General features: G+C 44.1%; 1 protein-coding gene and 1 non-coding gene across 3 annotated transcripts in view; one reads left to right on the forward strand and one right to left on the reverse strand.

The window, feature by feature from the left end:
• Window positions 1-2,244: 2,244 nt before the first annotated feature.
• KHDRBS1 (KH RNA binding domain containing, signal transduction associated 1) overlaps window positions 2,245-26,879 on the reverse strand; it is a 38,109-nt gene continuing 13,474 nt past the window's right edge. Inside the window, exons 3-11 of one of the 2 annotated variants that reach the window (XR_013334992.1) lie at window positions 26,623-26,739; window positions 24,545-24,691; window positions 21,779-21,912; window positions 20,877-21,078; window positions 20,298-20,365; window positions 19,487-19,545; window positions 16,955-17,146; window positions 14,298-14,357; window positions 2,245-2,921 (exon numbers count right to left, since the gene is read on the reverse strand). Coding sequence is in view for 1 of the 2 variants with exons in the window: in XM_077763533.1 (XP_077619659.1) it covers window positions 17,049-17,146; window positions 19,487-19,545; window positions 20,298-20,365; window positions 20,877-21,078; window positions 21,779-21,912; window positions 24,545-24,691; window positions 26,623-26,739 (825 nt within the window). In the remaining variant the exon portion in view is untranslated. Of the gene's footprint in view, window positions 2,922-14,297; window positions 14,358-15,793; window positions 17,147-19,486; window positions 19,546-20,297; window positions 20,366-20,876; window positions 21,079-21,778; window positions 21,913-24,544; window positions 24,692-26,622; window positions 26,740-26,879 lie in introns of those variants that run through there. The other variant, XM_077763533.1, reaches the window with a different exon arrangement.
• Window positions 9,402-9,474, forward strand: TRNAK-CUU (transfer RNA lysine (anticodon CUU)). Its single transcript has one exon. It is a non-coding gene; the product is annotated as a tRNA-Lys (tRNA).

Genomic DNA, 26,879 nt, shown 5'->3' on the forward strand with positions numbered 1-26,879 from the left:
GTCTGAGTGTCTCTATCTCAAGCAAAAAAAGCTTTCATCAACTCTGCTCATAAGTCACTGGGCCCACTCCTTCTTAGAAGGCTTCGTGCAGGCCAGGTAGTCCAGCTAGACCTGGGAACCTTCGAAAAGGAGCTGGAGCTGCAGTGTGAGGAGGCGAAGAGAGGCAATGCCTGGAGTCTTCAGAGTGGCATCCACACTGCCCTGGGACTCCAGCCGGTAGATCCGAAAGGGCTATAGGGCCTTGCTTCTCCAATCACAACTAGGCCCGTATTTCAAAGGAGTTTTATAAAACCTTCTTTTCTTTGTCCTCTCCACTTAACCTGCAGAGTTAAGCAGGGACTTTTCTGTTATGGATGTTCAAACAAAGGCCCAGAGACACTTAGCCATTTACTCAAGATCGTGCAGCTCTCAAGGGCAGAGCTGGGCCTGGAAGCAGTAGGGACAGCTCGGAGGGGCCCAGGGAAGGGAAGGCAGGCAGACGGAGGCCCAGCCTTCAGAACGGCTGCAGCAAGCACTGGCTTTCGGCCAGACTTCATACCCGCCCCTCCAGAGCCAGCTCTCCTGCTAGGCCCCAGGCTGCCAGCCCGGCCTCCGCACTCCCACCCAGGTCCCCTGAGAGTCCATCACCCTGGCAACAGCCAGAGAAAGGCCCAGCTAAAATATTTATGGCTCAAAACAGTTCAGAGGCTTCAGACACGAGGGGGGAGTGGGGAGGGAGGGAGGAAGGCTGATGTCATCCCTTCTCTGCTTGCAGGGGAGGTGACTGACATGCAGGGCAGCTGGGTGGGTGGGCCAAGGCCACTAGGTCATGGCTCTCAAAGGAGGCTCCCCAGGGCTGCAAGCGGTAATGGGAGGAGGGAGGAGGCTGTATGTGACAGACGTGACAGGTGACAGGACTTGGGTAAGAAACGCAAGCCAGGGAAAAAGGAGGAAGGAAACTGAAGTGTCAGGCAGTATTACGTATAGACCCCGTGTTGGGGATTTCACAAGCATTCCGTTAGCTTCTCAGAGCCCACTCAGTGGACAGGGATGATCATCCTTTTAGGAGTAAACAGGCCCAGAAAAACACACTGCAAGTGATGAGCTAGGATCTGAATGGAGGATTTCGCTTTAGTTCTCTGTGAGCTTTACTGTAAGTCCATGGCTCTCAAGTAGGTGTCCTGCTTCTGGGGGGTTGAAGGCGTGGCTTCTTAGGAACCTAGTGCCGGCTTTTCAGATAGTGACCCAGGCTGCCATGTGAATCTCTCACTCCCTGCCCCTGAATCTCTCAGTTCCTCCCCGGTCTGCAAAGAAGCAAGTCCTCAAATGCTAGATAAAGGAACTCCAGCCACAAGGCGAGGCCTAAGAGACCAATAAGCCAAGGAAAATGCAACCTCAGTGGCCGGCTCTGGACCAAGAGCCTCAGTGCAAATGTAAGTCGACAAAGTCATCTCGGTGTGCCTGGGACTTTCCTGGTTTGCGGACTAAAAGTCTAATATCCCAGGAACCTTCTCAGTCTTAGGTAAACAGGGATAAGGTTGGTCGCCCTAAACAAACACAATGCTCCCTCAAACACAATGCTTTACTGTTTCAAGGTACTTGTGGTGGTTAAGAGGCACGAACCGGTGAAAAGCAGGGACTATGAAGTCTGACAGCTCCTTCTTCTTAGCCTTACACAAGTTATTTATCCTTCTTGAGCTTCTGTTTCCTCATCTGTAAAATGAGTATAATGGATTGGAGGATTAAGTGAAATTGTGCATATAAATACTTGACATGGTGCCTGGTACACTCTAAGCATTTAATAGATTATTAGCTCTTATTTATAGTCATCAATAATGGAAGACAAAAATGGGCTCAGAGGCTTAATAACTTGCCCAAAGTAAATCAAGTGATTTCAGTGTCCCTTTCCTGCTAAGACCAAATCCAAGCTCATTAGACAGCCCCAGGCAGTTAAAAAATGCTGTCGGCCTCTCTTCCCAAACCCAGCCCTTTTCCTAGTTCCTTTGTTAGGATAAATGACCATACGAGTTATTTGATTAAAGGAAGAATGTAGTATTAGAGGCCCCTAACCTCTGAGGTAGCTCAGGATAAAACCAGCCTAGACACAGGCCATTGGAAACTAGAAGGCTATCAAAGGCTGACTTTCCAATCCTTCCAGAACAAGTGGCAGGCCAAAGAGCTAGCTCAGTATAGCTGGAAGAAGAGCACGAGCTAGGCAAGGGGCCTTTGGCTCTCTCCCAAAGCTGACAGAAGCTACCAGAGTGGGACCATTCTTCACTTGACCAAATTTTATTGAGCTCCTCGGTGCCAGAGATTTGTCAGGGAAAGGATATATAGTACAGAAGTGAAGTGGGAAAAGCCCTACCTTTTAAGGGCTGTTTGGACAAGGTTAGTAATCAACAATGGAGAGAAAACCAGGCTCAGAAGTTAAATAACTTGCTCAAAGTACATGAACCTTGTCATCTGGCTTTCCTCAGCCTGTCACATTGGTGACACCCAGCCTTGGGCACCTCCAGAGGGCTCCCAGGCTGCCACCCATGGCACAGGCGTGGTGTGGTGGGAAAGAGGGGGCGGTGGCGTGTTCCAGCTACTTCTGCTAGAGGCTAAGGGGAAGCGGGCAATCTGGGAATTGACAGTGGGAGTGCCAGTTTATTCAGATCTAGGAAGCTGTGCTTGGGATGCTGTTAGTCCCCTTCAGCTCTGTCAAGTCTTAAGCAGGTTTGTTAGCATCACAGTCCCCTACAGCCCCGAGGGCTCCACTCTGGGCCTAGAGACTCTCTTAGGGGATCCTGGCTGGCTTTCTGTGGGCAAATCAGACAGATCAAGAGGTGGAGTGGGAAAAGACTGTTGATCTCTCCTGGGTTTCTCTGTGCTCAGCAAGTGCCCGCAGGCCAGCCTTGACACAGCAGGCAGCTCTCTTGGTTTCCGGAGTCCTTTGATCGCTGCAAAGACACAAGTAGAAAATTAAGAGCCATGAAGCTACCCTATCAGGGGGCATCTTAGCCCCCCTGTTTGGCCAGGCTGCCTCCCTTACAATCTCCCTATCCCACTGCGCAACTCTTAGTTATTTCACTCAGTACAGGCTTCTAGGTGCCCAGAGGGGTAGGCAGTAGGAGTCCACAGCCTAGGAGAATGGTCTTTTTGGTGTTAGGCAATGAAAATGGAGCCTCATTTCATACACCTCCCATCCTCAGTCATGTCTGAGCTGAGTGATTCGGGCAGAATCAACTAAACCACTGGGGCCTATAGCTATACAAGCTTTGCGGCCTCCAGCTATACAAAGTGGAGAATGATTTCTGCTTTCCCAGAGATGTGAAAAAGATGAAGAGCCTTCTTTAAAGACTTTGATGGAAAGAGAATGAGGAAACATATTATTAGCACCTTGGTCCTAAGCTGGGGGGCTCCATCTCTTCTGGCCTGACAGCCCCCAAATACCCAGGGTTACCTGCAGGAGACACATCCTAAACCTGGGCACGGGACGGGGCCCTGCTCTCATGCCAAAGCCTGCTAGTAGCACTCCTGTTCTTTCAAAAAATGGCACCCCCATTCTGCTGGTTGTTCCAGCCAGGAAAGTGGGAACCCTCCTTAATCACGCCCTGTCCCCCCACATCTAATCAGGCACCAAACTATGTTCATTGTAGCTCTGAAAACTCCTTGGATCCATCCACTTCTCTACGTTTTCACTGTTACCACCCTATTATAGGTCTCCTCATTTCTTGTCTGGACTAAAATAATATGGTTTCCTAACAGGTCCTCAAAATCCATAATCCATTCTCCACTCAGGAGTGAAGTTTTTTTTTTTTTTTTTTAATGTTTATTATTTTTGAGAGAGAGAGTGCGAGCAGAGCAGGGGCAAAGAGAGAGGGAGATACAGAATCCAAAACAGGTTCCAGGCTCTGAGCTGTCAGCGCAGAGCCCAACACGGCCTCGAACCCATGAATCGTCAGATCATGATCTGAGCCAAAGTCGGACACTTAACTGACTGAGCCACCCAGGCGCCCCAGCAAGTAAAGTTTAAATTTATTCATGTTGCTCCCCACACCTCACTCCTGGATTCAGTCAGTGGTCTTCAGTGATGACCTCAGAATAAGGTCCAAGTTCCTACCTCACCTCAAACCTGCCTCAGTCCTGCCCTCCGCATAGACTGCACTTTGTAACTTTTCCCCAAACCATCTCGCAAACCCTCTGCCTAGCTAACTCTTCCTTTAGATGTCAGCTTAAGCATCACTTCCTCAAAGAGAACCCCTAAACTCGGCTAGTGCGCCCATTGTGTGTCCTTACAGCACCCTTTTCCTTCATAGCCCTTATTAAACCTGAAATGATGTGTTATTTAGGGGGTTAACATTTGTTTAGTGTCTGTCTCATCAAATATACGCTCCATGAAGGCAGGGACCAATTTTATCCTATTTATGTGCCACTGAATCTCCAGGGTCTAGCACACAGGAGATGTTCTAATAATATATATAAGCCAATGCATTTATTTTATTTTTATCTGAGAGAGCAAGAGCGAGCACACACAAGGCAGGAGAGGGGCAGAGAGAGAGAGAGAGAGGATCCCGATACAGGGCTCAATCCCAGGACCTCGCATCATGACGTACGCTGATATCAAGAGTTGGACAGACGCTTAACCAACTGAGCCACCCAGGCACCCCCAATGCATTTAATAAAATGAATTAAAGGGGTGGCCATTTATACTGACCTCTGGAAAGAAGCTTATGAAGAATCCTATTAGAGCACAAGGTATTTCTCTTTCTCAAAGGCAGATGCAGGGCTTTTTTTTTCTGAACTCCAACCCCAGAGAGCCTAAGAAAAGGAGAGCATCCATTCTACACCTAAAGCTTGGCCACGAACCGGAGCTGCAGGAGCCAAAAGCCCCTGAGAGGAATTAGCTCCCTCTGAACCCAAACCCTTCTATCTCAAGTTCTCACACCGTAGTGTCTGGAGAGATGAGACTGAGGTGGACTGGGCGGGCTCCAGAGGTTAACAAGGGAACTGCTCATTCAGGCCCCTTGATGCAGCATTAAGAACAGGAATATGTCCCAATTTCCTGGCAACGTGTACTACGTAGGTGATTGATCTGGGCTGATAGTCTGGCTGTGCTTCACTCAGACTCTGCCTGGAAACCTCTCAGATGAGCTGGCTTTTTCCGAGTCTCCGTACCCTCCCCAAGGCTGGCCTGGAAATGCCTAGGCCTCCTTGCGGCAACAAGCTCGCTGGGTGCAGGTGGAGAGAAGCGGGGGTAGCCCGTGTCCCTGTCTGGGAAGTTCCTCGCTGCCCATCTCCTGCCTGAGACAGCAGCCGAAGACTCTCAGCACAGCAGCACACCGACTGCTGAGAAGCTGCTGTGTGCAGTCACGGAATGTCAAGGGGCTAAACCTCAGCAGCACGGGTCTGAAATCCAAGTCCCGTCCAGCGATAGTCCCCCTCCTCTTAGGACAGAGAGCTGCGCTGGCAGAACACTGGAGAATGTGGCCTCAGCCCTCGTGCTAGCACAGTTTACAGGGGAGAAGACTTTCAGCCCAGGGGTCCGAAAATTGATTTTAGGGGTCAGTGAACTTATCTGCTCCTTACCTGCCCTCCCCCGTGCCCCTACTCCACACAAGGTTTGGTCTGCTGCCTGAATGATCGGGTCACAACAGGACTATAGGGTGCAGGGCCCACCACAGATAGGCCTTTGTTCCTAAGGGGCCTAGAAGGGCCAGCCCAGGGAACAAAAGAGCGAGTAGCTGGCAGGGCAGTGCACTTCCTCCCCTTCTCCCCAACAGCTGCTGTCTCAGACAGCTGTATCCAGCCTGTCTGCTCAGACTATTAAATATTCATCAGATGCTTGCTAGCTTTAAACATGCAACGACTATTAATCCAGAGAGCAAGAGGTACGTGAAGGTTCTGGAGAGAGAAAGGGACGGCTTGGAAAGATCCAATCCTTTTAATTTCAGGAATCGGGAAACACGGCACGGGGTATCCATCCTGTACACCAAAGCTGGGAGCTACTTTCAGTGTAAACAGATCTTCTGGTGGCCACTGTAGGTACAGAGAAGAGACCAGGAGGCAGTTAAGAGAGAGCAGATAGGGGTCTAAACTCCAGCTCTTGGGCCCTTTGGTCATCCTCGCCTGGACTCTTCAAGCTTCCCAGCCTAATCCCCACTTCACAGGGTTGTCTGTGAGGATTAAGTGGGTCGCTGCATATGCTAATTCCAGTGGAGTTAGCCTAGAATTAAGAGCTTAAAATGGAGGCAGAGACTTCATGCATTCAGGACACAGAGTGGGGGAAGCAACAATTCCCTAAGAGCCAAGTTTCTATCAGAGGAGACTCGGAGTTCCGGCCTCCAATGCACAGGGCGGGTTAAAGGGACAGATGTGGGAAGACTGCCAGAACACGTGGCAAAGGCCTCGCATCCCACCCTCAAGCGGCCCAAATCTCTGAGAGGAGAGAGGATTATTCTTTCTGAAAAAGGTAAGGACCAAAAGACTTCAGGCGAGAGGAGAGCAGAAGGAAGGCGAGGGGACAACATCCCTTCACTCTCTGATGAAGTGGTGCCACTTTACCACACGCTCTGCCCTTCTACTTCCCTTTCTTACCTACCTTGTGGGCTCAACTGCAAACACAGGTGTGTTTGAGTCACTTTCATGCTCCAGGCCTTTAACAGCTTTAATTCTGAAGGTCTAAACTTCAGAATTAAGACCAAGTTCTTTGCCTGACATCTAGCTTTTCAAAATGGGCAGTAACCTACTCGCCCAGCCTCTATTTATAGCTAACATTTATTGGGTGCCTACTATAGGCCACGTTGAATGTTTTGCAGGCATTCAATCAATCTTCACAACAATGTTGTGAAATAAACAATAACCTCCCATTTTAAAGATGATGAAACTGAGACTCAGGGAGGGCAGCTCACCTAAGGCTCCAAAGCAAAGGAAACTAACTCTGGAGGCAGCAGAGTTTGACATTAGTCTGTTTAAAGCCATAATAAGGTACTAGGTTAATCTGTCTGCCTGGCAAATTCTTGGTTATCCTTTCAGATGCGACTTAAATGTCACTCCCCCTCTGCGGTGTTCCCTACGACTTCTTGGACAGCTCCCCACGCTCCTTGGTATTCAGTTCAGCAACACAGCACCACCACACACTACGTGACTATTGAAGACTTATTCTCTCCCATTAGACTGAGCTTCTGGAAGGTAGACACTATAAACTGATGGAGACCAGTGACCTGAAACAGCCACAATAAGGACCTACGTGGCCTCAGCATTGTTCACTGTGTTAGCAATAATACTCCTGCAGAAGAACCTTCCAGCATAGAGAACACTGTGTAGGTTCTCTGAGGTGGTTCTGGCTGACAAGAACAGTAGTTGAAATTGACCATGAATTCTGAAATCAGACTGCCTGAGCTTGAATCCAGTTCCACTACTTAACAGCTGCATGACCTTGGACAAGTTATTTAATTTTTCTGGACCTCAGTTTCATCATTGTGTAAAAATGAGACAATAATAGTAACTTTATAGGTGGATAAGATAGTACATGCACATCACAAAGAATAAATGTTAGAAGTGACAAAATGCAATAGTTAAGACACATTTTTTTTTTCACATTTTGACATCTCTGAAATCAGGATGAATCTTCCACTTGATATGAAAACAAACTTGTGTTGGTTTAATTGGCAGTATTTTTTCTTTCTATGCAATACTTGATACATCTAATAAAATTCGCCTCTGTGTCAATGAAATATGGTCTTATCTTACAGAAGTAGCGTGTTTCCAGCATAGAGAATAGACTTCAGTATATAAAAATGCTGAGGCACACCCCACAATTTGCTATGCAACTGTGGTAAATTACTTCACCTCTCCCAGTATCAGCTGCCTTATTTACCAAAATAGGGACACACAGGAGGCATTCAAATTAAGCTCTCTCCTCCCTTAGCCAGGAAGAGCTGCCTATTTTCCCTTTGTCAATGTCACTTTCTCCTTTCTTTATCAAGTGGGGTCAAGATCAATGCATGGAAATAGACTGAGGAAAAATGTAATGTTTGCTTATTTTTGAGAGAGAAAGAGAGCACGAGTGGGAGAGGGGCAGATAACGAGGGAGACACAGAATCTGAAGCAGGTCCAGGCTCTGAGCTGTTAGCACAGAGCCCGATGTGGGGTTTGAACCCACAAACTGCAAGATCATGACCTGAGCCGTAGTCGGACGCTTAACCAACTGATTGACCCAGGTGCCCCAGACCAAGGAAAATTTAAATGACTATTTAACAGAAACACTGCCAGCAAACAGCAGCCTGCATAGGCTCTCACAAAGCACAAGAACATATAAAGAGGGAGCCCATGAGCCTTGAGGGACACAGAGCTTCAGGGTTTGAGACCAGGCAGAGAGTACTTAAGTTTCGAAAACCTGAGCAAAACATCCACTACCCCCCCTCCCCCCCCAATTTGCACGGTACAGTACATCTCTTGAGTGTGTGCAGGCAAGAGGCTTTTGGGTCTCAGCTCTCAGAGGCTGCTGTTCCTGAAACCACACACAGTCTGAGTCTGTTTTCATGCTTAGTGGCCAGAAAGCCCTAGCAGCTGCTGATGCATCCTTACCTCCATTCTTAGCTTGGGACATCGGGTGGGAGGGCGTGGGAGAGAAAGCAAGAGGGGACAAACCCTAAGGCTACTTGAGTAACTGCAGAATCCTTAGGTACGAAAGGGTGACTGTCCCTTAGCAGCAGCAGTCATAGGCATGAACACCCAGGAGGTTCCATGGAAACCCTGGAGAGAGATGGGGAGAGGAGCAAAGGACGTTGATAGTGGGAGAAAGGGCATGTGGAGCACAAGCTCTAAGCCTCGGGAGAACTATATATGGCCAGGCATGGCAGCTAGAATAGCTAGCCTCCTTTCCCCTTTAGCAGCCAGCAGTCTGTACAGGGTAGTGACAGGGTTTGGAGATATCCATACATGTGATCAAATCCTAGCCCCACCACTGACTATTAGTATTAGCCTTTACTGATGCCAAAATAACCCAATTAGCTATTACTTATTATTGAGTGGCTATCACTTGTCAGAAATTATATTAATAACTTTTAGTAATACATATGTCAAAAAGTAGTAGATCTACATCACTGTGGTCAATTGATGTGCCAATCTGGATAGGGTGCAAAGATCATCCAAGGGGAAAAAATAGTCTTGAATAAACAATGCTGAGACAACTAGATACCCATAGGCAAAAGAATGAATATGAGGCTCCCACCTCATACCATATGCATGCAAAAGTTAATGCAAAATGGGTCACAGACCTAAATGTAAGAAATAAAACTAGATGGAAATAGGTATAAATCTTTGGAACGCTGAATGAGACGGTGGCTTCTTATCTATGACAGTAAAAGCATGAGCAACAAAGGAAAATAGATAAATTGGACTTCATCAAAATGGAACTTTTGTGATTCAGAGAAAGTGCCTGACTGGCTCAGTTTGTAGAGCATGAGACTCTTGTTCTCAGGGTTGTGAGTTCAAGCCCCATGTTGGGCACAGAGCTTACTTAAAACTAAACAAAAAACAAAAAAACAACAACACACAATGAAAATAAAAAGATAACCCATGGGAACAGGAGAATAATACTTGCAAATCACATATCTGACAAGGGTCTATCACCAGACCACATAAAGAACTTACAATTTAATAAAAGACAAACAATTCCATGTGAAAATTGATAGAAGATTTAAATAGACATCTCTCCACAAAAGATCTACGAATAGGGGATCTGCACATGAAAAGATGCTCAACATTAGTCACTAAGGAAGGTACAAATCATAAACACCTAGCAGAATAGCTACAATAAACAGTGCAGAAAGTAACAAACATCAGTGGGGAGATGGGGAAATTAGAACTTCATCCATTGCCAGTGGGAATGGTGTGGCCTCTGGTAGTCCCTCCAACAGTTAAGCAAAGAGCTGCCTTCTGACCCAGTCATTCCTCTCCCAGGTGCACGTCCAAGAAACTGAAAACGTAGGTCCACACAAAAACTTGTACATTAATGGCCAAGTATTTTTTTTAACGTTTATTTTTGAAAGAGAGAGTACACACAAGGGAGAGGCAGAGAGAGAAGGGAGACAGATGATTTGAAGTGGGCTCAGCTTTATACTTATTTATTATTTTTAACTTTATTTTTGAGAGAGAGAGACAGACAGAGAGGGAGAAAGGGAGGGAGAGGGAGGCAGAGAGAAATACAAAATCTAAAGCAGCTCCAGGCTCTTCAGCTGTCAGTACAGAGCCTGATGCGGGGCTCGAACCTGTGACTGGGAAATCATGACCTGAGCTGAAGCCAGATGCTTATTAACCTATTGCGCCACCCTGCCAGGTCAAAGCCCGATGCGGGGCTCAAACTCATGAACTATGACATCATGACTTGAGCCAAAGTGGGACATATAACCGACTGAGCCACCCAGGCGCCCCATAGTATTTTTCATTATGGCCAAAAAACAGAAACAACCTAGATGCCCATCAATGGGTGAATGGATAAATAACAAGTGCAACATACATCCAATGAAACAGTATTTGACACCAGAAGGAATATAGTACTAATACGTGTTACGACATGGATGGGCCTTGAAGACATTATGCTAAGTAAAAGAAGCCAGTCAAAAAAAATCCCATATTGTATGATTCCATTTACATGAAATGTCCAAAACAGGCAAGTCAACAGAGGTAGGAAGTAGATGAGTGGTTGCTTAGGGCTGGAGAAGGCAAGTGGATAGAGGAGACGGCTAAAAGGCATGGAAATTCTTTTTTGGGGATGGTACATATGTTCTAAAATTGATTGTGGTGATGACTGTACAATTCTCTATATATTAAAAACCAATGAATTATATAATTAAATGGGTGAAACACATGGATATGATTATATCACAATAAGCCTAATGTGTCTTTTAATTTGTATTAATAGAAGCTGGCTAGAGGCTGCAAACTGGTAGGTTTATGGGCAGCATTTGGCTTACAGCAGAAGTTTTACAGGGACTAATACTGATCTGAGTAAACATTAAACAACTGCCAGTATAGGGGCGCCTGGGTGGCTCAGTCGGGTAAGGGTCTGACTTCAGCTCAGGTCATGATCTCAACATTTGTGAGTTTGAGCCCCACGTCGGGCTCTGTGTGGACAGCTCCGAGCCTGGAGCCTGCTTGGGTTTGTGTCTTCCTCTCTCTTGGCCCCTCCTCCGCTCACACTTTGTCTCTCTCTCTCTCTCAAAAATAAACATTAAAAAAAAATTTTTTTAAATATTAAAAAACAAACCAAAAAACCAAAAAAAACCCCCAACAACTGCCAATATATAAAACCAAATTGCTAGTTCTTCTTGAAAATCAGATCGAGGAAGTCTAACAAAAAAAACTTCTGGAAATGGAAAAGAAGCATGAATGAAAATGATCTTCAAGGACAGATACCCTATGTTTGCACCTATAGGTGGATTAGGAGGAACTTAATGGAGGACCATGGAAGAGAAGTGGGGAAATAGTGGGGGAGAGGGAGAGGCAAACCATGAGAGACTCTTGAATGCTGAGAACAAACTGAGGGCTGATGGGAGCGGGGGAGAGGGGACGAGGGGTGATGGGCATGGAGGAGGGCACTTGTGGGGATGAGCACTGGGTGTTATATGGAAACCAACTTGACAATAAACTATTTAAGGAAAAATAAATAGAGATTAAAAAAAAAGAAGAAGAAGAAAACGATCTTCAAATGCTTGACAGGATATTCCTTTAGGGGTCCAAAGAAGAACCAGTATAAATCACTGGAGTGACTCTTTAAAATGAGGGAACACTTCAAGTACTTGCAGCTGTCTTCAATAAAATGGGTTGCTTTTGGAAATAAATGCTTCCTATCACTAGTATGAAGTAATGATACATGCTGTAATGATACATGGATGATCCCTGAAAATATTATGCAAAGTCAAAGAAGCCTATCACAGAAGGCCCATATTATATAATTCCAATTATGTGAAACGTCCAGAATAGGCAAATCCATAGAAACAAAAAGTAGGTTAGTGGCTGCCAGGGGCTGGGGAGAGAGGGGAATTGGGAATGACTGCTAACATGTATGGGATTTCTTTTTGGGGTAATGGAAATTTTCTGGAATTAAATAGTGGTAATGATTGCACATCATTGTGAATATTTTAAAAACTACCAAACTGTACACTTCAAAATGGTTAAAATGGGGTCCCTGGGTGGCTCAGTCAATTAGTGACCATCTCCTCTGATTTCAGCTCAGGTCATGATCTCACCATTTGTGGGATCAAGTACCATGTCCAGCTCCACACATACAGCGTGGTGCTTGTCTGCTTGGGATTCTCTCTCTCTCTCTCTGCCCCTCCCCTGCTCACATGTGCACATGTACACTCTTCCCCTATCTCAAAATAAAGAAATAAACTAAAAGAATGGTTAAAATGGTAAATTTTACATTACACAGATTTTATAACAGTTAAGAAAGGTAGAGAAGATGAAATGAGAGAATTCTTATTAACTGCTTAGGATAATATCACACAGTGAATGTTAGCTACTATTATCAACTTTACTGAGACCCAGAGAGGGATTAAGGGTTTTGTTTTTATCAAAACAAAGACAAAAGCTATGATGAAGCAGAGGCAGGACAGGTCCCCAGTCCTGCTTGCCTCTAAAAGCTTACAGGACTGCAATAATAAAAATTCAGAGGTAGTGACAGAAAGCTATAGATAGAAAACACTGGGACCAACTAACTAAGCCACACACTCAGAAAAAGCAGACCACCTGCTGCAGATCCTAGTCTGCCAACAATAAAACCCATTTCCCCAGGCACAAAATACAGGCCAAATGAAGAAGCATCCCCCAAATTCTGCTCTTAAGACTACCCTAAGAAGAGCCAAGACTCATTCTCTGCATTCGAGGACTCCCTGAAATTGCCTTGCCATTCATGTAATCAATACCACATTTAGGCCTTATCAGGTACCCTGAACCATGACCAACACACATGGTCTTCTTTAAAGTCTCCAGATCCTCAGAGGCTCCTGGGAGAAGCAGGTTGGGAAGACATGATCTCCCAAGAAGGCACATTTCACCGTCAAAGGCTATACAGGCCTTTGGCCTATGTAGTTTGGTCCTTTCCCTTCAGTGCCCTGTTAACCTTAACAATTCTCTCGGGGCAGAGGGAAAAATCATCCAGCTAGTTCCTGGACACCTTCAATCAGCAGGAAGGCTTGCTCAGTTGTCGGACCCAGTCTACCCAAATCTGGGGGTTAACCTTTTTTAGACAAAGAACACCAATATTTACTACATACAGGACACCACACTGGTTGGCCTTATACATAGTAACACTCATCTGGTTTGCCAATCGCTGTAAGGTGTACATTATCACTATCTTCCTCCCTAGGTTTGGAAATAAGTGGTTTGTTTCATGTCACTAAACAAAGACAACTTGGAGATTCAACTCTCTTTGTCATGTCTCATGCTCTTTCTACGATGCCACACTGTCTTTTCTGAGGGCCTCCTCAGGGTGAGAAATACCCCTTTCCTTAGACTAAAAGCAGTATAATAAACAGAGTTAAGATGTTAAGTTCTGGAAAAAACTTGGGCTCAATTACTAATCATACTAATTATGTGACCCTGGGAAGTCATTCAACCTCATTAAGTCTCAGTTACTTCTGTAATATACAAATATTACTGGACAATTATTTTTTGGCTGCCCCGTATCCGTTCCTTTTTCCCAGTAACACCCTGGCTTCCTTTTAAATGATTAGTTTTTTCTTCCCACTTCCTGGTAAAGAATGAACATGTGACTCAAGCTAATACAGTCTGACATTCCCTCCTTAGAACCTGAATCTCAAGGGAGAAAGAAAGCAAACACAGCTAAAGTTTACTCATTCTAGCAACAGTACCTATATAGCTAGTCCTGTCTTCTAGAACATTCCTGTGATCTACCACTGATGTCCTAGTTCTCTGCAATCTGGTTCCCATGCCAGATTTCCTAGTCTTCACACTAATCCGGAGGCCCTAACACACTTCTAATACATACCCTTTTATTTACATTATCTAGTCACTTTATTGCTTATAACCAATGAACCCCAACCGATGAACTGCCTCCCCCCGCCCATAAGATTATTGACAGGATAGAGTGGGATTCGATAGTTAGAAGTGACACTACGATCAAAACAAGTAAATTCAATATGGACTGTAGACTAACATATAAACATAGCTGTACTGTAAACATGATACAGATGACGGGCAAGAAAGATGTACCCACTGGTCACCTGTTTCAGGCCACCTCCTGGCAAAACTATTTTACAGTTAGGATAAAAGTCCCACATCCTTAATAGAAAGCCACCTTAACCTACCTGACATGGGTCTTCACTACCCATTCTACTCCAGGAAATGCCTCAGGAGTTTTCAGTCACCTGAAAATGGAGAAGTACGAGGTCAGTCTTTTGAAGAGGAAGTTTTAAAGACATACAAAATAAAAGATAGAGATCCTGCATGCAGTTTACACATTACAGGAGAGAAACATGCAACTTTAAAGAAATTTTAAGTAACGTTTCATTGTGAATATCAATACGGGGACCTATAGGGGCTCATCCTTGTACATTTTTAAATAGCTGAGCAGAAAGCTTGACTTTGGGGAGCAGCAGGTCTAATCTACATTCATTGAAATTTTACAATGTGTCATTTAAGATGTCAGACTTTGTGCCCAGGTTACATTACAGTTCACTTGTGATGGGCAGGATTATTAAGAGTTATGGCTAATTTATGCGGCAGCATATGGTTTTTCTTTTTACAGCTACTTTTATTAAACAAGTTTTGCAAAGTTTTAACATTAAAATTAACAGCTAAAGAATTGTTTATGCAAGTTGCTGTCACAGTTTATGTAAAAGAGAAATATGTGCTATTAAAATCAGACATTTAGGTTACCTTTGGTTTTTTGCGATGCATGTTAGCTTTACACATCCTGATTCTCTTGCGATAATTTTCCTTTAAAAAGGGGGGTATAGAGTGATCTCTTTTCATCAAAACAAGACATAATGCCCTGAAAGCTGACTTCAAACCATGGTTGAAAATTCAGTTATTTACACTTTATCACAATCTACAAATACATTTTTTTGTTGGTGTGTTTTAAAAAGAAAAAAAAATGTCCATCATGCACTGCTGCAGGCAGCTTGGCACTTCATACAAGAGGATTTTTCACCCCCGAGCAGTTTAGGTGGCTCCCTGAGGGGAGGCATGAGAACCCCGAGAATTAACAGAGGAGTGGAAGCAGGGCCAACCAATTCCATCATTTCCTCTCTTGGTCTCTCAGGAGGGAGTTCCAAGCCAGCCTATCATGCCAGATCCTGCCCCAGCCCGGCTGCAATTTATTGACAGCATTTCTGGGATTGGAAGGGAAACCCTTAAGGGCACCCAGGGTTTGCTGAACTGTCATATCTAAAGGCAGGTGCTATCCCTTTTATTTGGTATCACTCTTAGGGCCACCTGGGGGCTCTACAGAAGGTGCAAGCGAGGGTGGCTGGCACTTTCAATACTGAGGCCTATGTACAGGAACCGATCCAAGTTTCGGCTCGGTTGGGCTTGTCTTTCCAGAAATTAGAGCCTGTGATATAGGATGGGATAAAACTGCTGTCAACAACTTCCAGGGGGTGAAAAAGCTTTGGTTATTTTTAAACTAAAACTTAACGACTCGATAAACTTTTTTTTGGTAAACTTAAAATAAAATCCCCCCCACCACTTTTAAGAATGCCTCCAAATTTTTAACAAGCCCATTAACTTTAGAGTTAATTTAAGTTTATTTGAAAGAGAAAACTATTTTATTGTCCACCCAAAAAAATGACAATTCATCACATTTACTTTGATTAAAAAAGGACTAAACTTTATTGACAAACTGCTGCAGACATTTTGACATAAGTTTAAGCTACCTATTTAGGCAGACTTACACATGTAGCATTTAATCTTCCAAGAACAAAATGGGAGGACGGTACAAATCCAATTAGGACTTTAACTTATGTACAAAGTGGATTTTGATTCCTTTTTCATTCAGCTGCAGTGTCCCTTTTTATATCATGCTAGTGTTGAGACATACTTGACTAACTACCTTGGGAACAGTTCAATATTGACCACTGTCAACTTAAAAAAAATCATCAGCTTTTGGCTCTAGTGTCCAAGTGAGCTTTTCATGGAGTGCAGAATCTCAGATGGACAAAACACTTTGTCTTTTTAAATACTGAAATTTTAATCATTAGTGCTATCATTGAAAGGTTTTTCGTGGCTAAAAAGCTCTGCATCAGATTCAATCCAAGTGGCCGGCCCCTCTCCCCAAATCAACCTCTACAAATTGTACTCCCCGCGAAGTATCTCTCAACACTGTATGTCTGGGGCTAGATTTCAAAACCCACATAATGAAAAAGTCAGTTTTACAAACCTAATTTTGTTGTTGTTGTTGTTTTAAATCAATTAACGTTAAAAATTGCATCGACTATTTAATTCATGAGGATCTTTCATATTAAAATTTAACCTTAAGATTCAACCGCCATGTGCTTTTAAAGGAAACATTTTTAGAGACGTCTGAGCTCACTTTTACATGGTGGCACCTACTGCCGTTAACGTTTGTGATTTTAAATCTTAAACAGCCCTGAATTTTGAAATGTAGCCTAGTTTGGGATTCTGCAACTACAACTTTACGGGATGCCTCAAATCAAAACTAAGAGAAAGTTAACAAGCCTTAAACTTCAGAACCTTTAAAGCAAGCAATGTCACTTTTGAAACTAACAGGTCTGTGGTTTTTTTTTTACTCAACTTCTTTTTTTTATTATAAAAGGTACATTTCTGTTTATATTTAAACAACAAAGAAAAAAAGCATCTACACACTTAAAAAATTAATTCGATATTCCTAAATCTATTTTAACTCATTTTAAAATACTACATACAGAAGCCAGAATGCAGAGTTAAGAATGGAGTAAGGTGGGGAGAAGAAGGGGACCACGAAGAAAAACACTTAGACAATTACTTGTCTGTTGTGGGTAAAGCAACAGGAATCCTGGGAGATACAAGAAATCAGTAACAACTTTGCTCATAACTGATATTTCCCCTCATGTGTGTTTTTAATAACGTCCATATGGGTGCTCTCTGTATGCTCCCTTCACTGGCCTAGCTGGAGGGGCCTTCAGCGACGGCCTGGTCCCATTCCAGTCGTCTTGGCCTGTGGGGAAAGCAAGAACAGTTCATAAACCATGTGCCACTGGCATCTAGGAACAAGCAGGAATGGGGCACATGGTAAAGATCACCAAAACACTGCTTTGCTTCCAGTGTCACACCACCTCCCAGGGGTCCTTGCTTTTTTACTCTGCCCGGGTCTCCTGAATGGCTTAGTTTACTTCCCAGCTTTAGGGCAATTTTGAGTGGACAGACAGAAGACAACAGCTCAGAAAAGACCCAGAGTCAACTACAGCAAAGAGGCTCTCCACAGATGATCTCTACTCCAGTCCTCAAACCTGGATGAACCCAACACCTTACTTAAGACAGTAAAAAAAAAAAAAAAATCAGTCTTGGTGGGTCTACAATGCCCTTTTTTCCTGTTCCCAAAGGAGTTTGGCAGAAAGCCTCAGGTAACGTGGTAACTTTGGGAAGTCTTTCAGAATGGAAGGTCTCTAATAGCAAGTCGGGTTTCCCTTTGAGACGTGTCTTCTGGCTCTCTGAGAGAAGCAAGCAATGGCCACATTTGATGAGGCCTCCTCACCAACAGAGCCGGTCCACTGCTCTGGTGGAGGGAGGTACAACAGAATGTGTTTATAGCACTGATAAAGAGAAGTCATTATTTTCTTTCTCAGGCAATAGTCCAGAGAAGCCAGACACCATGGTTGACATCCTCAAATGGTTTTCCTCTGTCACAGGGAAAAGCCCAAGGGAGGTATCGCTTACTTCTATGGCTGACCTTTTAGGAAAAAGAGTTGTGTTTATGAGCTTATTCTTCCCACTTGCCCCATCCTTTGCCCAGGCCAGTTCATCCCTGAAGTATTTCTCCAGCTGCCCGCATTCACAAATACGAGCCTCTATCACGATACGTCTCAAACTTCGTATGATCTAAAGTGTCAGAGAATTTTTATCTAAGCCTGTTTATACCCTTGGTGTAATAGGTACATCCATCACTTTCCAAGTGGCTTCTGGTACCAACAAGATGGTTTATTTTCCTAATTCTGTTTACAAAGGCAGAAATCATAACAGATTAACTGTGGCAACATCATACCAGGAGCAAAAGAGGCAGCCTGCCTCTTTTAGTCCAGTCTCTTCTCTGGCAAAACAGAAATGTAATTCAGTCAAACACATACAGAGGCCCCACTGTACTGCCTGGCCGATGGAGGGAAATACCCTAGGGCAATCCCACTGCCCTTCTAAATAGTGGCCTGCAAGCAGAGCAGTGCAGTGTTACTGATGGCAGCTGTCCAGTACCATTTAGCTAGAATTGGTAAAAACTGTTTCCCCGGGCAAGCAGCTGACTGGCTACTTCACACAGTGCTGAGGAACTAAGCTCAGCTTATCTATCTGTGGGGGCTCTAAAAGGCTCCCCACCGCCTCTTTTCAACTAGGAGTAAGGGAAGACTGTCAACTAGTGTATTTAAGATGAACTGTCAAATGACGAGCCCCTTGCCAAGCCCCTTGTCCCTTGCTGAGGACTCTGGAATTCCCTCAGGTATGCTGAAAAGACCTTGCATTTCAAAGGCTACTGCCTTTGCACCCACTGCCACACGGCACTCCCTCTGGGGCCCATTAACCCAGGGCCATAACTGGCTCCTGAGGACACTCTTGAGCAATGTGTTTTCAACTAAACCTCAGGGAAGACAGCCTGGCCCTGTTGCCATTCCAGCCTCTGTAGCTCTCTTGGGATCAAGGACTGAGTTGAGAGGTCTCTAAGCCAGTAAGGAGCTTGGTGCCAGTACTGCCCTGAACTGGCTCCAGCCCCCATGGCCTCAGATCTGAGACTGGCAGGCACAGTTCTTGCACCCAGCCTGCCCTGGCGAGCTACTTGCCATCTAGCTCCCCTGCAGCTAACATTTCCTCTACACAGATTCTTTTTGATGGGATTCAAAACTGTTCTTCAACACGAAGCAGGGGCTGCAGAATAAAGCTGGGTACGATTAAATTCTTTGTTATCTGCCGGTATGGCCTAGGCACCAGCGGCAAGGGCCCTGCAACATGACCTAGGCCTAGCCACCTCTCCAGATCTGATGCAGAAAAAGATCAACAGAGGCTTAAAAGTCTGCGGCTCCAACCAGACCAAACCTGACCAGAGCCCGAGTCTGAGACACCTGCTGAGCTTTCCGAGAGTCACAGTAACCTCACGTTCCTTCAAGAGCCCCTCTTCCTAGGACATGTCGTGCAATTTAAGTAAGGGCAGCACCACTACTGTCACGTCTACCAACACCTCAGCTTTCTGAAAGCTTCTACTTAGGTGTGTGACTGGCGGACCCCCAATAATCCAGTCACCAGCACGATCCCGGGCACTTACTTGCACCTTCTGCCCACCACAGAAATAAAGACATACCATAAGCTTCGTAAGAATCTTGAACCTCCCCATGTCCATAGTCATAATATTCTGAATCCCTGAAAACCAAAGACAGAGTGTTAGAGAGCTCGAGAGTAAGTCTGTTTCAGTCTCACCTCCCCCCATGTCTCGGTCATTCTCCTACATGTATAATATAGGAAAATGCTAATTCTGTTCCATCTCCAAACCAGAAAAAACTTCCAAAGCATGTATGTGCTATGTGTTTATAAAAAAAAAATGACAATGATAGCAAAGAAAATTGGATACCACATAGTTTAAAGGGAAAAAGCAAAATCCCAAACTGACCATCTTAATCACACTGCACACACACACACATTTATAGGGCTCACTGGAAGAGAATAAACAAACATGCCGTTCTGTCCCCACTGTAGAATTATGACACTTCCAATCAATCACAGATAAAATGCATATACACAAAAAAAGTTATTTAAGAAAAGCGCAGAAAACAACCTTACTTATGGTAGTAGGATTCTAGCTTCCTCTTAAGCTTTTATGCACCTTTAATGTGGCTATGATATTTTCAAATAATAAATCAAAACAATTTTAAAGGCATTTTCCCTTTATTTACATGTGGTCACAGCTCAGGAATTTTTCATCTGCTATTTCCAGATCCTACAATTATCTAAACCTAACAGATCCGGGTGCCTTACAGACATGGAAAGGAAAGGAGATACCCTCCAAAGGGAAGCCACATCATTCCCTAGATATGTGCTTCCTAAATCTCTCTGTTGCTCCAGCTCCCTCCGTCCATCCCTAGGACTCAAAACGGCACTTCTGTGGCCTGACTCACCCTTGGCTCTGGCTGTAATAGCCTTCGTAGCCTTCATAACTCTGTTCTGCATATGTATCATCATATCCCTAGAACAAAAAATGAAACAGAAAGTCAGAATCACACAGAGGAGGGGAGGTAATTACATCCTGTGGGAGGCCGGCAGGCTCCTGGATTAACAGAATGCAGAATTTCCCTCCAAAATTAACACCTACTGTGGAATGGCTGAGAGAGAAAGGGTTATTTTCTTTACAAATGAAACAAAACTGAACCACCAACCAAACCAAAAATGTGGGCAGGAAACAGGTAAAAAGGTGAATTTTAGCATTGTCAATAGTAACTAGTGAAAAGACCCCTCCGTAAAATACTGCATATATCAAGGCACAGCCTATTTTCCTGTGGAATCTATTCACACACAGTAAACCATGCTTCAAATGGAAAAATCTTCTCGTAGTGTTAATAGCCACTGCAAGAGAAGAGAGCACTCCAGTTCTTACAGGTAGTCCCTGCCACCTATATTAAGGGCCTCGATCCTGTCATTCAACTTCCTTTGGGAACCTTTTAGGTACTGGGAAATGGCACATGGTTCAAACTTCTTACATATTCTTCATATGTTTCTGGTGCAGGGGGTGGAGGCAAAGGTATTCTCTGGATGCCTGCTGTCCGCGCTCTTGGTGCTGGCGCACCCCTCACTGTAGGGGGTGGTGGCACTCCTCGAGTCACGGTGGCACCTCTGGTGATGGCTCCTCTCACTGGTGTACCACGCACCAGAGCCCCCCGAGGTGGTCCAACACCACGGCCCCTGCAAAAGAGAATTTACTTTTATATTTTTGAAGAATAACCTTTAAAAAAAAAAAAGTAGTTATTTTGAGAGAGAGAAAGAGGGAGAGAGCGCACACGAGAGAGCAGGAGAGGGGCAGAGAGGGAGAAAGAGAATCCCAAAGCAGGTTCTGTGCTGACAGCACAATATGGGGCCAGCCGGGGTTCAAGCTCACAAATCGTGAGATCACAACCAGAGCCGAAATCAAGAGTCAGACATTTAACCGGCTGAGCCACCCAGGCGCCCCCACAAAACTTATTTTAAATAGAGCCTCTAGAAGATAGATTAATGTTCAGATTTCACAATGGCTCCAACTGACTATTATTAAAACACAGAGGAATGTATAGGTGGATAAAGGACCCAGTCCCACAGTGAACCTGTGAATGTCCCGTCGGTGGGCTGCTACTTTGGAAAGTTGGATTACTCCATAAAGGGCAGTCACATAAGGTATAAAATTCTAAAGTCAGAGACCGTCTTAAAATGCTAGAACTGTCCAAAATTAAAACACCAAAAGTTTCAACAGGACAGCTGCACACAACTATAACCAAAGTGCCAAGATTACTATTCCATTCTTGATAGCACAAATCCTGAGGCCCCCTTCTAAGCTGGAGCACCACTAAAAAAGAGATGGTACTGGCAGTCAAATTTACCTCCTGTTTCTACTCATCCCCATTATTTTTACCTGGGAACAGGTGGAGGAGGAGGTGCCGCTCCTCGGCCTCTCACTGGCACCCCACGTCCACGAGAGGGCTCCGGTACTCCATTCAAGTAGGAGAGCTCTAGAAACTGCTCCTGGCAGATATCATCCATCATATCCTGCAAATGGAAGATAATGAGGAGTACTGTGCTACATCTCCACCTTTTGCTGAGAAGTCGTCCAGCCCACATAAGCCTTGGATGCTACGACCAGATCTGAATGCCCTCATGAAGTCTCAGGTCATGCATTCTCTGAAGTCAAATGGCACCCTACCTGTCACCTCTTCAAGGAAAGTCCTGATGGCAGACCCCTCATTATTAAGCTGAAGCTCTTCATCATGGGTCCCTACCTAGCTCTCCAGATCACTTCCATCCATGGATGGAATAACCTCCATGGATAACCTTTCAAGCTATGTGAAACGACTTGTAGTTCAGAACCTGGCGTACTCATACATCCATTCTTACAAACAGCTTCCTCTTCCTAGAATAGTAAAAGCCACTATCATTAGTTAGGCTCTATGCAAGGGGCACTTTTTAACCTTCAAGATAACCCTGAATTAAGCAGGCAGGTCTTCCCATTTTACAGTTGGGAAACAGAATCAGGGCATATAAAGCCACCAGCCTAAGGATATGGAGCTAGTAAGAGGCAGACTCGAAGTGAATTCAGAATTACCTGTCTCCAAACTCTAGGCTTTGAATCATCAGACTATATTGCCTTTTCTGTCTATCTGAAACACTCAAACTCACTCTTAAAAGACTTAATCTAAAATGTTACCTCTTTTGAAAAACTTTCTTTGAGGCCACCCCCATTCCCTCCTCTCTTTCCACAGCACTGTGTATCTTCCCTACCCAAGCACTTACCACGTCATTTTAGAATTGTCTGTCTTTCTCACTACATTGTGAGAAAGGAGCCATTTTTGTAACTTCAGATCCAAGCATAGTATTAGGCACCTACCAGATACTTAACAAATGTTTGGGATGAACAAGGAACCTGAGGCTCAGAAAAGTGAAATAATAACTTGTCCAAGATGATGCAGATAAAGGTCCCAGTCCAGTGCTCTTCCTACTGTACCAGGAAGCCTCTCTGGTACAGTTAATGGTTCTAAGGGGAAAACGGAGGCTCTGGTCATGGATGCAAAAACGGGCTCACTTTTCTGTCTTCACAAGAGGGAAGAACTGAATCAAATGCCATTTGCATATCTTTTCACATATTTCCTGATGAGAGCCATTTAGTTTTAACACTCCATGCTTTTTTATACATCCCAGGTGGATAGAGATTCAATAGAGGACTCTAGTCACCCAGAGATGCCCCCGCCCTCACTCTTCACCTCCTCCTACCTTACACATTACTGCCGCTTGACATCCACACTGAAGAGTCAAGTGACCAATGACAGCCCATTGCCTAGATTCTTCTGGCTGAGGAAACCCAGATCTGCCTGGCAGAGGCATCTTTTCAGAAGATCCACTTACACGAAAGCCTTGTAAAGCTACCCCTTCTGAAAAATATGCTGAGACTAAGGATAGAGGAGATGGGCCTTCCCCCTATTTATTCCTTCAGAAACTGAGTGGCTCAGGATGCTTCAATAGAAAACTCAAAACGAGTAAAAAGAACTCCATCAAGGGAAAATTTACCAGCTCTTTTTTCTCTAGGATATTTTAAATTGGCTGCTTCATGTTTAAACATTCTAACGAAGACGAGGTACTTGGAAGCAAAGCAGCTGCTGAGACAGCTGAGAAGGTGCTGGAATTCCTGGAGCTCAGCATTATAGGTACGCCCTGCCTGTAAATTTTTGCTCTACCTACTTTCACATCCTCTGACACCAAGTTTAGTTCCAACTCTTCATTTTACGTACACAGAAAACCAAGAACTGTATCTCACCTCCTCTTAGTTTTACTGAGGCAGACACGATGCTTACCCAATTCTAGTTAATAGTATTTCAATGCTTCCTAAGGTTCCAAGTTCATCCTTGGTCATTAAATATTCAACTGCAGTATGTTAACTCTGACAACTAGAAGGACTTGCTGGAAGGCAAGAATCACACCATTTTCTACTTATTTAAAGAATGGATCCTCCGACCAGGTGGTAATAATTATGCAAGACAGGTAACCTGGTCTATCCCAGCTCTTCCTGGCCCTCAGTTACATTCCAGAAGGAGATGCACACCAATCTATTTAATATTATTGATAGTCAAGCCTGTAACGATCATGCCTCTTTCAAATCAAACTCTATGTAAGTAAATTCCTCCAGGAGAAAAAGTCCTGAATGCACCTAGGTCAAAATGTAATCCATTAACACTGGATGTTAGAAGCTTCTTGCTGTTAATCCTGTACACTCTCTGGATTCTAGAACAAAATTCCTTGAGGGGGTTTACAACCATCTTAGCCATTTTCTTATCATAACCTCCTGGTTCGACACTAGCACCAATACACTTAGCTCAGTGAAGACTTTGTTAGGTCTTTTTTAACCAGATGTTAAAATGTCAGACACACTGTGGGCCCAAGATACTGACAACAGCTACTGCTACAGAACTAAAACCACATTAAACAAGGAGGGATAGAGTGGGTTTGGGGTTCAGTGCTTTGAGAACTAGGTTCAATTAATTAACAGACTACCTCAGAAAAATGAACATAAATGTAGAATTCGATATCCAGTTTCAGGTTATGCAGAGACCACAATTAAGAGCCCCTGCCTTAGCAACAACACAAGATCCCAGTTCTCTCTTGCCCAAAGATATAATGTGAATTTCCTTACTGGTACTAGGAACTTCTTGACTTCTTCCATAGCATGGGCCATTAGAGCATAAGCCTCACATGGGGGTCCGAAGACTTCAATGAAGACATGCAGATCCATATTCAAGTGGGCATATTTGGGATCTCCACCTTTGCGCAGCTCTTCCTCCTATGGAAAAAAGGCAGAAAAACATCACATCATGTGCAATGCAAGAAAATGATGCCATTACCTCCAGCCCAAAGAGACAGCAAGAAATAACCTAAATATGTGAGAAAAATAGTAAAGTGTAAGAAGAAAGCAAAATAAGGTCTGGAGAATAGTAATTCACACAACCTACTAAACATATAATCGGTAGGCTACTTACAGTTAACTACTGTCTTGAATTCCTGGTGTATTCACTGCAGCTCTTATCAGAAGGTATAGAAGAGACTCAATTCCAGTCTCCATTCAGATATCAGCAGTTTGCCAAGCATGCATGCATTCATTGCCAAGCATTTGCTTTTAAATCCCAGGTAGAGCTGTTAAGCACCAGCTCTTTTAACTTTTACTTAAAAGAATGTGTTTCTTAAATGTTTAGTTATTTATTTTGAGAAAAAAAGATACAGTGCGAGTGGGGTGTGGGGGGAGAGAATTCCTGTCAGCACAGACCCCAATGCTAAGCTTGATCTCATGAAACTGTGAGATCATGACCTGTGATCAAGAGTCGGGATGCTTGGGGCGCCTGGCTGGCTCAGTCGGTTGAGCGTCTGACTTGGGCTCAGGTCATGATCTCACCATTTGTGCATTCGAGTCCTGCATCAGGCTCTGTGCTGACAGCTCAGAGCCTGGATCCTGCTTCAGGTTCTGAGTCTCCCTCTCTCTCCGCCCCTCCCTCTCCAGAGGTCTGTCTCTCTTTCTCTCTCTCTCAGAAACAAACATTAAAAAAAAAAAGTCGGATGCTTAACAAACTGAGCCACCCAGGCCCTCGCCCCATTTTTTAATGTTTATTTATTTATTTTGAGAGCATAATCAGGGAAGGGGCAGAGGCAGGGGGGAATCCCAATCAGGCTCCATGCTGCCAGGGTAGAAGTGGGGCTCAAACTCAGAAACTATGAGATTATGACCTAAGCTAACCAAGAGTAAGACGCTTAACTGACTGAGCCACGCAGATGCCCCTAACTTTTTAAATTTATTAAGTTATCTCTAGCCCCAATGTGGGGACTGATGTCACAACCCTGAGATCAAGAGTAGCATCCTCTACTGGCTGAGCCAGCCAGCTGTCCCAGCACCAGCTCTTCTTAATTTCTTACATTGTCTGGGGAGTTCTAAGGGAGGAAAGAAGTCAGGACAGAGTGAAGAAATTTCCTGTAAATCTCATTAGCTAGAATAACACACTTCAACCCTAACTGTATTCATCTAGTGAGAAACGTGAGGGGACAAAAGAAGAGCCTGAGAAAACAATGTTTGTCAATTTAAGCTACATAAAAGGAGCCCTGAATGTTTTAGGCTGTACCAGGTATGTCTCATCCAAAGAGCTGACCCTAGAAGCCAACATTGCATTAGTGGGAATTTTTTTGGCACTTACAAGTACAAAGCCTATGGGACTATGACATAGAAAAAAAAATAAGCATTAGGTTCTGTTGTTGGGATTACTCATGGTTCCTTTCGAAATTGTTTTAGTGGGCTTCACACGCCAGCTGGCTATTACAAAGCAAGTAAACAAACAAACAACCCAGACAACTCGTCCTCAGACTCACCTGCACTCACAACATTACTGCTCTCACTTTTCTACATTACTGGAAAGGGAATGTGCTGTTCACATTTCAGTCTCTTTAGTCTGGATAAGTTTTAGTACATCTGGCTCCCCTTCCAAGTTTTCCTAGAAGAACTGACTAATGCGAAAGTTGCTCCTGCTGCTTCATTACTATGCAGTTGAAGGCCAGAAAAACAAAACCAAACCAAAGCAAATCAGCAGAGCACACCTAGGCTCTTCCAGGGTTGCCAAATTAATCCTGTCTATAATCTCTTACATCAAAGGCAAATGTAAAGGATTCACATTCTGTACACATATAACTGCTGGCTTCCAGAAGGCAGGTCTTGCCTCGCTGATGTGAGCTTACCTTGGCTTTGTCTCTCATTGAGCCCTTGCCCAGAACAGAGATCTTTGCACCTGTCTCTTCTTGTAGTCTTTTGATTGTATTTCCTTGTGGTCCAAGAATCTTCCCCACAAAATTGAACTGACAGAAAATAAAAACAGATTTCTATTATACTATATGTTAACTAACTAGAATGTAAATAGAAATTTGGAGAAAAAAAAAGATTCCTAAATACCCATGTTTCTATGAAACATTTCCATATGTATTATCTCATTTGGTCT

The sequence above is a fragment of the Crocuta crocuta genome, unplaced genomic scaffold (assembly GCF_008692635.1).
Source record: "Crocuta crocuta isolate KB4526 unplaced genomic scaffold, BGI_CrCroc_1.0 scaffold214, whole genome shotgun sequence".
Taxonomy (NCBI): domain Eukaryota; kingdom Metazoa; phylum Chordata; class Mammalia; order Carnivora; family Hyaenidae; genus Crocuta; species Crocuta crocuta.